The sequence below is a fragment of the Citrus sinensis genome, chromosome 1, assembly GCF_022201045.2.
Source record: "Citrus sinensis cultivar Valencia sweet orange chromosome 1, DVS_A1.0, whole genome shotgun sequence".
NCBI classification, from domain to species: domain Eukaryota; kingdom Viridiplantae; phylum Streptophyta; class Magnoliopsida; order Sapindales; family Rutaceae; genus Citrus; species Citrus sinensis.
Window position 1 is genome coordinate 21,484,559 of NC_068556.1, and position 14,862 is coordinate 21,499,420.

General features: G+C 32.2%; 1 protein-coding gene across 1 annotated transcript; it reads left to right on the forward strand.

Moving 5' to 3' along the window:
- The first annotated feature begins 2,799 nt into the window (after positions 1 to 2,799).
- On the forward strand, positions 2,800 to 6,301 carry LOC102622802 (thermospermine synthase ACAULIS5-like). Its single transcript, XM_006489305.4, has 10 exons — positions 2,800 to 3,198; positions 3,958 to 4,024; positions 4,123 to 4,217; positions 4,304 to 4,406; positions 4,561 to 4,649; positions 4,767 to 4,923; positions 5,068 to 5,143; positions 5,266 to 5,324; positions 5,787 to 5,923; positions 6,032 to 6,301. The coding sequence occupies exons 1-10, from the start codon at positions 3,056 to 3,058 to the stop codon at positions 6,117 to 6,119; spliced, it is 1,014 nt and encodes a 337-aa protein (XP_006489368.2). The 5' UTR covers positions 2,800 to 3,055; the 3' UTR covers positions 6,120 to 6,301.
- The last annotated feature ends 8,561 nt before the right edge of the window (positions 6,302 to 14,862 follow it).

Genomic DNA, 14,862 nt, shown 5'->3' on the forward strand with positions numbered 1-14,862 from the left:
TATTAGATATGCATTTGATTTTAGCAAAATAATCAGCCATATACATTGATTCTTTTTTAATAGTTTGGATTTGCATTCTAAGTGTTTGAATTCGAGGTTGAGATTGAGAGATAAACATACTAGTAAGAGTCTCCCAAAGCTACTTGGAGGTTGTACAATCAATCACAGTATATAGTAAATTTTGTTGAATTGATAACATCATCCAGCTTAAAAGGAGTTGATCAGTTTTCATCCAAGTTACAAACTCAGGATTTATAGATCTAGAATTGTTTCCAATTGAAATTTCATCTCCATTATTGCTCTCAGAGATAAGAAACTGCTCAGGAACTCATGATCACCATTGATGAAACCTTCCAGACAGTTTCTTTTTACAGATGTAAGAACTTGCGTACGCCACAAAATAAATTTTTTTTTATCAAGCTTAACTGGTGTAACAAAGCTAAAAAAAAGAGTTGTTTTGAGTTATATTTGCCATTTACAGCTCTGATACCATGAAAGAATTCTAAACAAAATTGTTTGGCAAGCAAGAAAGTGCAAGAAAATGAAAGAAAAGAAAAGAGAATTTGTATGGAAGCAAATAGAAGATTATCTCATTAACTAACTGAAAGTTGTGTACACATTACATATATATAGCAAGCTAAATTGATTCATTGATTTTGTTATAAACACATGACATTTGATTCATATGAGGTGAGTTGTATAACTAACTTGCCAAGTCAGCTTAATGAGGTAATCAACTACAACCAGTCATATTATTAAGATGCTTCTATGCTCTGCTCAGTACTCTGTTTTGCTTGTAAACCAGTATCACTAACAATTTTTCACATGCTTCATTATCCATATTTTAAGTAAAGTTTTTGTTACTATAACTTTTACCACAAATATTTTAATTATTTGGTTGTCCATGAAAATTTTTATTAATAATTATAAAAAAAATATTTTACTAGACAAGTTTTTTAAGTTATGTTGTGAAAGGAACAAAATAAAATTGTTAAATAAGTAGAAGATATTTTAAATTTTTAATATTTTCAAAAGACTTTTCAACCTTTATTTTTAAAAATTCAAAATGTGAACTTTTGCTAGTAGAGGCAAAGTATCTCATTCAATCTTCAAAAGTACTGCTAAGAAACAACCAATCAACAATAAATAAATAAAAAATGGAAGAGAACTTATTAAATTAAATAAATACTTATGGTCATTGGATAATTCATACCAAAACATGCACTTAATCTTTAGATTAGTGATTTATCAAATGTTCAAGATTAATGTAGTTCATCACATTGATATTTAGTAATAATGATAACTGATAATATTTTTTTTCTAAATTTCTTTTTCTCTCTAATATTATTTTCCTACATTTTTCCTCCCTTTCCAATTTTTTTTTTCTTTCAAACCTTTAGGGGCCTGAGGGCCATCATAAGTATTTCGAGAAAAAGGAAATCACTTCCAAAAACTCAATTAGGATGTTTTTTTTTTTTCTTTTCTCTCTTTGTACTCAATTAATATTAGGCCTGCATGGAGCATCTTTATCTTCTTTAGCGACTATTGCACCTTTTCGTCCACACTTCAGCCGAGGGATTGTGCAAATTGCAATGCACATCATGCTGACGGTGCCATTACCTCATCACAAAGACAAAGCACGTATGCTACACTTTGGGTTCCCATCAGATTACCAAATGGGATCATAAGTTGACACGTGGCATGCCAGGCATGATATTACAACTGGGTGCAACTTAATAGTGCACACTATAGTTATATATGTTGTTTGTCTTTATCAATATTTATCATGGTGGGGTTGAAAGGAAGAAGATTATTACTTGATGCTGCTGCTGTTGTTTTGATGGTGATGGTGATGGTGATGATGAGTGCGCCTGGTATGGCACGCCCTAATATTCATCATTTGAAGCAAGAGAATATTTGATGATGGTTTCACTGCACGCTCTTTCCTTCTCTCTCTTTTACCAAGATAAACGAAGATTTGCACACATCTCTGAAAAATAATAATAACGATAACCGGAATATTGGGAAATTTTTATAAGCAGTACAAATCCAAATTATGGTCAATTTTTTTAAGAAAAAAACCTACTTTTTTTTTTCACGTAGATTGCAACAAGTGAGCATTTCAAATATAAATAGATATAACAAAAGCTCTCAAATGATCTGCTACGTTAGACAAATGATTAATACGTAGTTAATTATTTATATGTCGCTTGCTCATTGATTATTTATCGACTGCATAGTGGACATTTATATCTAAAATGTTGTTCTTTTATTAGTATAATTTGAAAACATGATAAATTATCTATTTTCATTAATTGGCCTAAATTTAAGGTTATTTCATAATTTTTGGTAATTTACTACTCCACAATAATCATCACCGCTCATTCTTTTCGCTCGACCAAAAGTCCTTTTTAGTTTTTATTTTTTAAAGTTAATTAGTACACTAATAGTGAATCATCATCATCATTATATGCATGCCATCTTTTGTCCAAACTTGGCCACATGGATAAATCCTACATGTCCAACTCCCATTGGGCTCCGTACAATGAATTTCTAGGGCAATTTTTTTTTTCATTTTTTCATCTCTACCAATTCATACACGTAAAATCAATCCTGCGCATGCACATGGCAAAGAGCATCACGAATTTGAAGAAAATTATAAACCGAAATATTATTATTTATTGGATAAAAGGATGGAGTCTAGAAGACGACACAGAATGTAATTGTTAACCCACGCGACCAAATCATCCTAAGAAATCCCCACAATGTCTTTGGTAATTTTTTAATTTTTTCTTTTCGAAATTCTATGAAGATTTTTTGGCTCTTTTTTTGACTCCTAAGCAGTAAGCACTCTATCAACTTCGATAGATTTCACTCATAACTCTAGTTGCCATACCAAAACGTCATTATGATTATTCTTTTTCGATTTCACTGCCGGCTACCACCTTCCTATTTAAATTGCCAACTTACTCTTCTAATTTCTATATCACTTTAGCTCTCTTTTTCTTGTTTGAGGCACTTACTTAAAGTTTGAGCTCTTACTAAAAAAGATAAAATGGGTGAAATTTCTTGCTCTAATGGAATTAGCCAAGCTAATGGAGCTGATGCGAAGAATATTGCACTCACAGGTTATCGAAAGAGCTGCTGGTATGAAGAAGAGATTGAAGAAAACTTGAGATGGAGTTTTGCACTTAACAGGTATACATGCAAATTGAATCAGATCAAGAATATTTTCCCCATATATATGTTGCTTCTTTCATTAAAAATAAAATAAAATAAAATAAGGGTATATCTCTGCATTAATGCATTGCTTTTTGCTACAACGTCCCTGACTCTTTTTTGAAAACTAATAAATTCTCATTACAATATCTTTTTACTTTTTTTTGGTTATTCTCTAAATGAGAATGAGAGCGTTGAATCGGATTGTCTTGTGCTGTAGTGGTTCTCTAAAAATAATCAAACGAAAATTTAGTTCAGGAAATGGAAGTTGATTTATATTCTCGTTTTTACAGTTTCTTTTTCTTTCGGCTTGTTTATCATTTTATTATTTTGTAATAAACTTATCTTTAATTAATTTATGACAAGATACATGGACTAAATCTATTACAAAATCTTGTTGCTGAAGAAAAAAGAAGCAAAACTTTTTTAGCGGGTGAGACAAAAACGAAGTACTAGGGCCGTCTAGGCTTCTAGCTGTCCTTTTTTTTTTTTTTCTTGGGAATTTTAGATTTTCGGCTTGTTTTAATTTATAATATTGACTGAAAGATATACTTAATTGAAAAGAAGAAAACATTCTTCAAAAGAATAATCAATGTGTGGAGAAATATTGAGTACTTGACCAGAAAAAGCCAGACAAGATACAGGAGAAAAATATATTTTAATTAGTATTTTAATTACTTAGTTAAACACCTTTCTTATCTCATGTATAGTACTAATCATAATGTTTTTTTGTCGCAGCATATTGCACACAGGAGAGACACGTTACCAGGACATCGCATTGTTGGACACAAAACCCTTTGGAAAGGTATTAGATAAAATCAATCAATCAAATATAACTAAAAAAACGATTAATGATATTTTCTTTTTAAATAATAAAAATTGTCCCTTTGAATTTCATCATAGGCATTAGTAATTGATGGCAAGCTTCAAAGTGCAGAGGTAGATGAATTTATCTACCACGAATCTCTCGTCCATCCAGCTCTTCTTCATCATCCAAAGTAAATATTATTTTCCTTTTATATGTTCTTTTAATCTATGGTTATTATTATTAATAATTAATTCTTCATCTGTGTTTGATTTTTAGTCCAAAGACCATTTTTATTATGGGAGGAGGTGAAGGTTCCACGGCAAGAGAAATACTCAGACATAAAACTGTAGAGAAAGTCGTCATGTGTGACATTGATGAGGTAAAATTTCCCATTTCCCATTTTCTTTTTCTTTTTTATTTTATTCATTTATACAATGTAAATGATTTTTTTATCCCAAAAAAAAAATCAAAAAGTTAATTACACAACTATAACTGATACGATACAAGCTTTTAAACATATTTCTTTGGAGCAGGAGGTGGTAGAGTTTTGCAAGTCATACTTGGTTGTTAACAAGGAAGCATTTTCTGACCCAAGACTTGAGCTTGTCATCAATGATGCCAGGTTTTACTTAATCTTCACTTAAAAATAGTTTTCAATTATTATTATATATATCGATCACCATGATCGATAAGAATAAGAATTATCGTTAATTAACTACCTACTGCCTGTGCTTTGCAGGGCTGAATTAGAGAGTAGAAAAGAGAGCTACGATGTGATAATAGGAGACCTGGCGGATCCGATAGAAGGAGGCCCGTGTTATAAACTGTACACCAAATCCTTCTATGAATTCGTCGTCAAGCCTAGACTCAATCCTGAGGGCATATTTGTCACACAGGTACATAAAATCAAACTATGCATGCGTGCACGTGTGTGCAGTAGAAGGGCCATAATGATTTTTTTCGGCAGCCTGAACATAGTTCCGCTCAGAGAATACGTAAGGAAGAATTTAACTCAGTTTATGTTTGCTTTGACTTTGCAGGCAGGGCCAGCTGGAATTTTCAGCCATACAGAAGTGTTTTCTTGCATTTACAACACATTGAGGCAGGTTTTCAAATGTGGGTATAATTTAACCTTATTGTAAAACAATTAAATTTTTCATCATTTTTACCAACCTCAACGTTAATGGAAGTCGATTAATTAATCTTATTTGTTATTTTTTTGCTTTTCATATGTGCAGATGTTGTGCCCTATTCAGCTCATATTCCTTCTTTTGCTGATACTTGGGGATGGATCATGGTATCTATATATAACCCACACTCGCACTCTATCCTTAGTCTTTCCTATTTTGAAAATCTCGATTCATCAAGACCAAATTCGTTTACTTCTCCAATTAATCATTAATAAAATCTTAACTTAATTGTTGAGAAACTTTGTAAGTTGGCTGCATGCTACTATAGACATTGGAGGGGTGAACATTAATTTGGCGCCCGAACCGAACTGGGTCAGGTTTGGGAGTCGGTTCTAATTCGATTCGGAACGTTTTTAACGAACCGATTTCGATTTGATTCGAGTCGTCAAATCTATGAACCAAAACCAAAACCAAAATGAATAAATAAAAGAAACTGAACCAGTTCGATTTAATCAGTACATTCACATTTCTCTTAACCGAACCCAAAGTTGCTCATGCGACTTTATCTCTAACTTGTCGTGCCTTAATAAGTTCTAGGTGACCTAAGAATTGTTGAAATGTGGCTGCAGGCTTCGGATTCTCCATTTACGTTGAGTGCTGAAGAGCTGGACATGAAAGTGAAGAAGAATATCAAAGGGGAAAACAGATACCTTGATGGCAAGACAATTTCATCATCCTCTACCCTTAGCAAAGCCGTTCGAAAATCGTACGGCCCAATACCCTTTAATTTAATTTCTTCTTGTACATTGGTGCATTTCAATTGTTTTTCTGTCAGTATTTGAATAGCGAATGATTCTAATTGCTACTCTGACAGATTGGATAATGAGACTCAAGTTTACACAGAGGGATCAGCAAGGTTCATATATGGATATGGCAGTGCTCTCAAACAAAACCGAGCTTGAGAAGTGGAATTAATAGACATTATAAAGACTGAAAGTGGAACATAATTTCCTTCTTCTTATTTTCCCTTTTTGTTTAATTAATGGTTTCTAATCTTCTAATTATCTTTTTTTGTTTAATTTGCTTGTGTAGTTTTCTTGGAAGCTACGATATATCAAAAAAGAATGCACCCTTGTTTGTGTTATCTCTAATATAAGTATTATATTTCTATAACTTGCATTCATTTCACAAAAAAATTGAGTTGTATGCAATTCATTATTTTTAATGACGTCATAGTTTATTAAATATTCCACAAATAAAATTACGCACTTGAAAAATTGGCCATGAAAAATGGTGTCTTGTAAAGTTGAAATGCATGGGTGGGTCAGATGCAGAGGCATTGAAACGGCCCAGTCCATAATTCGGATACCCGTGTCACGGCCCAAACATATAAAGTGTTTCTAATTCAACCTTTAGTACACTTGTTCAAAATAGAATTCCTATCTGATTGATTATCTTTTCCTTTTTGTATATGTTTTTAAAAATAACTTATTGTTAATTATAAATAATTCAATTCCAAACTGAAAAAGAATTTAACGAAATTAAAAAAATTTTAAAAAAAAGGTGTAGATCCCATAGAGCCCGCAGGTTTGATTCATGAGGAGGAGAAATGTGGATAAAATAGATTAGTTTGTGCAGTGCAGTACACTCTCTTGTGGACCTAATTTTTTTGTAATAAAGTACAATCCAGCCTAGCACAGGGTACCAGACGTAGACTGAGATGCTTCAGCTGCGCAAAACCCTCCCCGTGCAATTCATGAACAACATTCATGAAACCATGCAATTTGTCTAAGTACAAGTATTCCACGTTCTTGATGCATTGCCATTCCTCCAAGCAAATGCAAGAGTTCAGCTCGACTTTCAGCGGTCTGTACATAAGTCTTATATTCAACAAATCTGCTACACTTATCCCCTACGACAATTTTATACCCTTCCAGCTTTCTTGAGACCAAGCCACTTAGCAGAATCCATGCATCAAGAGTATGTATTTCCCAAGTAGTCAAACGGGACAAATTTTTCAACTCATCAAGACTAGTATTACTTCTCTCAGTGTTAAGCCCTTGATCTTCCTACTCAACAAAGCAATTACCTGAGTATAGTTCTTCCAGTTGGGATAAGGTTGGTAGAACAATTGGGTACAATAACTTTTTAATTGGAACAACATCTTAAATCGAGCAACCTTAGCCGAGTCAATTTACCTATCCCCCCCATGCAATTGCTAAATTTTATAACCTTGCATAGCTTCTTCAACGCCCTAATAACTCTTAATGGCTTCCATTTCGCCAAAATCCAGACACAATATTTGAAAATGTGCTAGGAGATAAAACGATGACAGTAATGATGATAATCACATTAAAAAAAAAATTAAAACTTTGATCTTTGTCATTGTAACGAAACTTTTATCAAAAACTTTGAGAGGAGTCTTTTAAAATATGCAGTGTACTAACGCCCCAAGCATTTCCACAAGTCTTGGTGTCTGCCACCACCCCTGAAGGTTCTAAAATCATGGAGGCTCATGTAGTGTATGTGGTAACTTGTAGATAATTCTGTGTAATTAATAAGTTAAGTGGTAGTGAAGATAGTTATAGAGCACCATCTAGACACTTCTTTTTACTCTATAAATATGAGGGGTCTCATTTGGCCAACAGAACATAAAAAACATACAAGAAATCTAACACACAAGGTATTGTAAGCTTTCCTTTGAACAATAATAATTCTTTCCTTCCATCTTGAGCGAGTTTGAGTACTCTTTCCTACTTTTGAATCCAGCAACGTTTTGAGTGTGTTAAGACTGACTTAGGGACAAGAGAGTGAAATTTGGCGCCTAAGGCCGCACGATTCAGTAAGGGAACAAGCGGGTCGTGACTGTAGAAAAAGCTCAAGCTGAGAAAAAAAAAGCGTGCGGGGCAAGGTACACGCACGCTAAGCTAGAACCTTACGAGCTAAGAACCCTTCTTCTTCAACTCTCCAATAACTCTTAAGCCTTCCAGTTCACCGTAAGCCAAACACAATATCCGAAGGTCTGTTAAAAGATGAAGCGATGGCAGTAGTGAACACTGGTGATAATAAGCACAATTAAAAAAATAAAAAAATAAAAACTAGAACTCCAATCGCTGGTTCCACTGAAACTTCTCTCAAGGATTTTGACAGAAAAGGCTTTGGAAACGATGCAAAAAACTCAACCTGATAACAAACCAAACAAACACGGGGCCAACGGTACACGCGCATGCTGGGTGAGTGCCAAGTGCGCCAGTCAAAAGCGCGCGCATGTCAGGCGGGCGCCAAGTCAAGCCAAGGTGGCAAGTGCACAATGGGCGCAATCACGATCTAAAGACAACTACTTCCACACACACAACGAATTGATATAATTAAAAAAAAAAAAGCATGCATATAAATTTATAATTTATACTGCGAAGATTCATCTGATGAACCAACTCCTATCAAACAAATTTAGCAAATTCTTTTTTTCTTTTTTTTTTTAAAAAAGGCTACTACATTTCAAAATCCAGGGTTTTTCTATAGTGCTGAGCTAAAACATCAGGATTGGTTGTGAGATAAAAGTGATAATGTCATATGTCATATTAATAGATGTGATCCAACAGTTCACAATAGTTATTTAAAGTTAAGTAAAATATTAAAATTTATTAGAGAAAAAGAACTTTGTCATTTAAAATAAGATTAGAATTATACTTTACTAATTAAAAAAAATAGAGAGCCCAAAAAAGAAAATCTTTTCACTAAAATTCACAACTCTTTTAGTTTTCTCTAGTTAGATAAAAGCAAAATCACAATTCTTTCAATTCGAACTCAACTTTGAATAGCAATGCAAAACAACATGCGAGTACAAATTAAAAATACTCTTTTAAGGTTAAAAATAATTATATTTTAATTTAAAAAAGAGTCTTCACCAGACTTTAGTGTTTCCTTTTTTACAATAAACTTTAAAAAGATCGCTACAAATAATTAAAGGAATAATTTTCCTTTTAAAAGTTAAAAAGACAAAGAAGTTACATATTAGCCATATAACTTGTTATTTTTAATTCATTAAAATAAAGGGTGGAAATCTTCACCTTTAAATTCAATGGACAATTTAAAAAAAAAAAAAAGGTTCATTATTATCGCACTAAAGCTTCATACAACATGATAGAATTTTCTCAAAATTCATTGGATTATATGACGCATTTTCACATTAAAATCAGCATGTATTTAGGACAAAAGAATAAGAATAAAATTATCGTGGAATAAACAACTTTCATAATGTTAATTATTGAGTGAATAATATTATTATCATGAAACCTTTTTTTAAAAAAAAATTGATAATAATGTCGACAAAATGCCAAAGAGATTGAATCTCTTAGTGGGCTAAATTGTATCATCTTCTTGGTGGGTGCCACGGCATATCAGTACATCACCATCCAACAATCATCACAGGGCGTGTCGTGTTACACGCCTCACCGTCGTTTCGTTTGCAAAATCAATCATTTCAGTTGGGCGAGCTAATGCTTCAATATGGTAATCCTTCTGTCATTCTGCAATTATATTCTAATCACTTAGCTTGATGACATCGACTTAATTAACTTTTCTTGCCTTCACACGAATCGTGTTATTTGGTGCAGTAAAAGAGAATTCCACGATAGATGAGAAATCAATTTTTTTTTTTTGATAAATAAATTAATTAGATAGGTTTAATATGTAGAAATCAATTTATAAACACGTAACTACCTAATCTATTTAAAAATAACAAATTTATAAATAATCCACTGTACAGTGACAAATGAAATGAAGATAGAAGATTAATTAACAAATAAATTGATAATATTGTAACTTTTAAAATAATTATTGTTAATTGTACTATAGAAATAATTAACTATGAAAAGAATTGATTAGAAGTTTAGTAAAATTTATCTTCAAAAGTATTGTGAGTTTTAAAATCAGTCTTATGTGCTTGGTAAATCTTACTATTAAGCTACTGTCAAAATACAAATGACTTAAATGAATTTAATATTTAATAAAATTATTTACACATTTATATATATATATATATATATGTGTGTGTGTGTGTGTGTGTGTGTGTGTGTGTAATATTTTTTTATTGTGTATATATAGTAATTGATAACTAAATAATTATTTTAATTTTATTAATTTGGTTATTTCAATATTACCGGTGATAATATTAGTCTCTTTAAATTTCTTAATTTTATTTCCTAATTGAATTAAGGATAATTTTATATTTTTATAATATATGTGAGGATATATATGAAATTGTAGTAAGTGCAAATTGATTTTCAAAATCAAAATTTGAAAAACTACCCATTTATGGCTTTACTTTTCAAAATCTACTATAAAATTAAATGATTTTATCAAAAATGGTTCTTCAAAAAAATTTACAGATATCAAAATTAACTTTTAACTTTTAAAAATCACTTTTTAAGTATCAAATGCAATCTCAAAAGGATTTTGAGAGTCTCTCTAAGCACAATTAGCTGGTCATGAATGCTCTTAGTGCCTATTGTCATTCAAATTCAATGAATAATAAACGGATAAGGTTTAGGGACAAAAAATAAAGAATGATCTTTTTCGGTTAATTTTAAAAAAAAAGTTGTGATTGGTAATTATTGAAGAAGAATTTAGAGATAATTAATTATTAACCATATATCTTTATAAATATACACATGATAAAATATTATTAAAAATACGTATGATAAGATCGTTATTAATACAAATTAAAGGTTTGATGCTTAGTAATGAGGTTTCCTACAATTTACTAATATATTTATTAGAAGGTTAAAATCATAATATTATGGCATAACCCATGTTTCTATCAAGGGTTCAGCTATGTTGGAGCATCTCCAACGTAGAGCAGTCCCCAGAGCCATTGGATGCACATTATTACAATTGTTTCAGATTCAGCTGCATACATTCAACGGTTCTGAAGGCTGCTCTACATTGGAGCATCTCTAATGTAGCAGCTGCCTTCTATCAATTATTGTTGGAAAATCAGTGTTTATGAGTCCATCCAACTCATTTCCTTCGTAGAGGAAGGTCTTAGTTGGTGTTGTCATGACATAACTAGCAAAATGCTTGAGTGAAATCAAATCAATTCAGATCGGTTTGGTACTTCGGTTTATTGATAAGTTATAGATCAATTCAAAAAATTTGAATTGATCAATAACCAAAATTAAGAAAAATAATAAAGGAAATTGACGAACCAAACCAATCACACCCAGATTGAATGGTATAAGAGCAGGACAATTTTCAAGTTATTCCTTGAACCACTCGAATTATCCACCCCTACATGTTAGAATTGCCCATTTGTTGTTAGTAAGGATGGCAATAAGTTGGGTATTGTGCGAGAACGCTAATATTAGGGGTAGTAATTGTACCCGCAAACCCACCCGCCAAAACCCGCCTGTTGTGGGTAAATTTACCCGTTGCGGGCGGGTTTAGTATTATAAATTAAAACCCGCACATGGATGCCGATGGGTTTGGTATTAACCTTATATCCGGTGAATACCCGCATGGATATCCACCAAACCCGCAATATTTTTTCCAAATATTTTTAATTTAATTTTAATCTAGAAATGTATAAAGATGTCATTATTCAAATTACCAAATAGCCAAATAGCCAAAGGCTCAAAGTTGTGTATGTGTGTATGTGGCCCATCTCCCATTTTAAAGTCATAACCTAAAGAAAACTAAAGGCATTTCCCTTCGAATTAGTATTTGCTTAATTATTATTATAGGCATTGTGTTGGATGGGTGCTTATGGTGGTTGTTGTGCAAATTTTATTGAACTCGCAAGTGCACGAATCTATTGTAGAATAGATTAATGGTGACGAGTGTCGATCCCACGAGGAGGTGAATTTTAATTATATGTAGAATTAATTTTGTACGAGGGTAGTTGGATTTATGGTGAAAGTGACTTAGATTATCCTAAAATTAGAATTCAAATGGCGAGAATAAATTGAAGAGAATTCTATTGAAATGACATACTTTGGTATATGGATCCGTATCAACATGCACCATGGGCTAAATATTCCTTCTTAATACCAATTAAATCATGAGGGGGGAATCCACATCTCATGAACCACACTCTAATCAATATGGTGCTAAGGGCTTATCGTGCCAAATAATAATAACCTTGTACTATGGAGCCGGTGAAACCAGAGTGGTATCTAGACAAGCTTATTATTATTTGTCGACGAGAAGTCAAAACATCCACAAAAACTATACGGGAAGAGAAAATAAATTTACCAAATAAAGCCCATGACACATGTTGAGACTTCATCTTCAACCCAAGCTTGAAAGAAAATTAGCTACTCATAATTGAACTATGGGCAAAATGAGAATTTATTAAAATACGTAGAAAATACAAGATGGAGAAGGAATTACAGAAAATGGAGTCCAAAAATGGATCAAGAGATATCAAATTTGGGGGGTAGAGCCCCCTTTTTATAGATACATTGATTAAATCATGGCCATCAGATTAAAAATAGTTTGGACACTCAGGATTCTGCCACGTCACTAGTCAACAATACGCGGTTTGACCACGCGGTTTGAACAGTAACACGGTTTGACTCGGCTTGAACAGTGACGCAGTTTGGTTGAAAATAATCATGTGTAATGCATGTACCGTACGCGAGATTTTTTGTCCACTGATATGCTGTCACGTCATCGATCAACAGTGCATAAGAATTTTAGTCCAACAGGATCGTGACACCTCATCAGTCAATGCCACATCATCGATCAATGCCACGTCATCGATCCATCTACATGAACAATGTCGTGAACAGTAACGTAGACAGTACCGTACATGTGAACAATGCCATTTTTCTTTTTATGCTCCTCCTAAGGTTTTCGACCGTCCTGAGTTCAAAAGTGATGTCTGTTTTGCCGTCTGATTTCTTGTTTATTGTGAAATGACTATGATGCCCCTAAAATACATAAAATACTTAATTATAATACAACACACATAATTAAATGACAAGAAGTTTAAATACATAAAAGTAAGGGTGTTAGTAAAACTTGAAGTGTAAAATGATGATTTTCTCCTTTATAAATATACATTTTCTAATACTCAACAGTGGTTAATGAAATAAATATCTTCTCTTAAAGCTTGTTTTAAATGATAATGTGAAATGTAATTATTATTTTTAGATACTAGTTTGTGTTTTTTAAATGGATTTGTGAATTTATACTTAAATTTGAGAATTTGTGTTGGATTGATGTTGAAATTTTAATTTTTCATTTATGTTGTTTAAATATAAAATTGAGTATGTTATATGAAATTTGAGATTATTATAATAAATTTATATATTAAACATTTGTGATTTTAAATACGGAAACCCGCAAAAAATCCGCCGGATACCATTGCGGGTTTGGTAATTGTTAAAACCCGCTGCGGGTGAATTTTTTTTAAAAAAATTAAAACCCGCTACGGGTTGTGGATGTGTTTGGTAATTTAAATTTTGTGCGGGTTTGGGTTTGGTAATGGCAAATCCGCTGCGGGCGGTGCCCATTGCCATCCCTAACTAATACTAGTACCCTTACCTATTTAGTAGAAAATATCTTCGTCATTAGTCCTTACCCTGTTGTGGGCTTGAATGTGTATGGGTCGGATTCCCAATAAAAATTAGAGATACATGTCCTCTTTCCCTATATCCTCTTTTATTTTTAACATGTATATATATATATCACTAGATGAACATATATCACTTTATTCTAAATAATTTTTAAAAAAAATTAATTTTGGGTAAATATCTATTATAATTTGATGATTGTCAAGTTTTATTTTAATCTGTGTATTACTAAATATTTGAATTGAAAACAAAATTGTTGAACATTTTTCTTATCCATCTTTCACTCCTTTCAATTGATCTTATTTGAACATTTGTTTTATTGTCATTTGTTTCTGATTACGTCAAGATTTTAAATGGTTTAGTAAACGTCTAGTCCATTAAATTACTAAAATCTCCAAGTAAATATATATGACAATATCATATTATATGGTTGTTCTTATTACCAAGCTGCTAAGTGCTAATGTTTGCATTTTACTGTTTTGACTTTTTATTATAATATTTATTTGATTTAGCTTTTAATTTTAACATTTAAAACATTAAATAAATAAAATAGTTAATAGTTAAACAGGTTTAGCGAGCGAGTACGAGTCCTAAGCCGAGCCCCCAATCAACCGGTATTAAAAGTTATACCCTATCCAATTTTTTAATAAAATGAAAATAAATAAAACCCGATATCCAACCCTAACATAACATGCTCCCAGGGCTCCTGTAATCGTGAGAATTTTCTGCCTATTCCTAGTTGTCAATTTGTCAATAGTTGAAATCTTTTCATTCAATCAACCGATTAATTATTTTTTTGATTTGGGAATCAATAAAGATAATTAGAGAATATTAAGAAGAATTTTGAATGAAATTTACCATGCAATCCACATGCCTTAATTCGTTGTGGTTTCCATTTTGTAAATTATCCAAGTTTCATATTCTGCAACTGCCAAATTACCAAGATACCCGCACATTATCCATTTGTAAATTAGCCCTCAGCTTTTCGGTAAACGCCATGTGCCAAGTGCCAACAGGTAGGCACATGATGATTTGTCAACATTATCCCTCGGAATCTTTTTTTTTTATACAAAGCCGTAATCTGATTGGCTGCATAGCACGCTGTGGCAGACTCCAAAAGTAAGGC

Bases quoted from the DNA above. Each gene is read 5' to 3' on its own strand.
- LOC102622802 (XM_006489305.4), top strand. From the start codon at position 3,056: ATGGGTGAAATTTCTTGCTCTAATGGAATTAGCCAAGCTAATGGAGCT. The intron at 3,199-3,957 runs GTATACATGCAA...TTTTTGTCGCAG, and splicing joins TGGAGTTTTGCACTTAACAG to CATATTGCACACAGGAGAGA. The intron at 4,218-4,303 runs GTAAATATTATT...TTTGATTTTTAG, and splicing joins GCTCTTCTTCATCATCCAAA to TCCAAAGACCATTTTTATTA.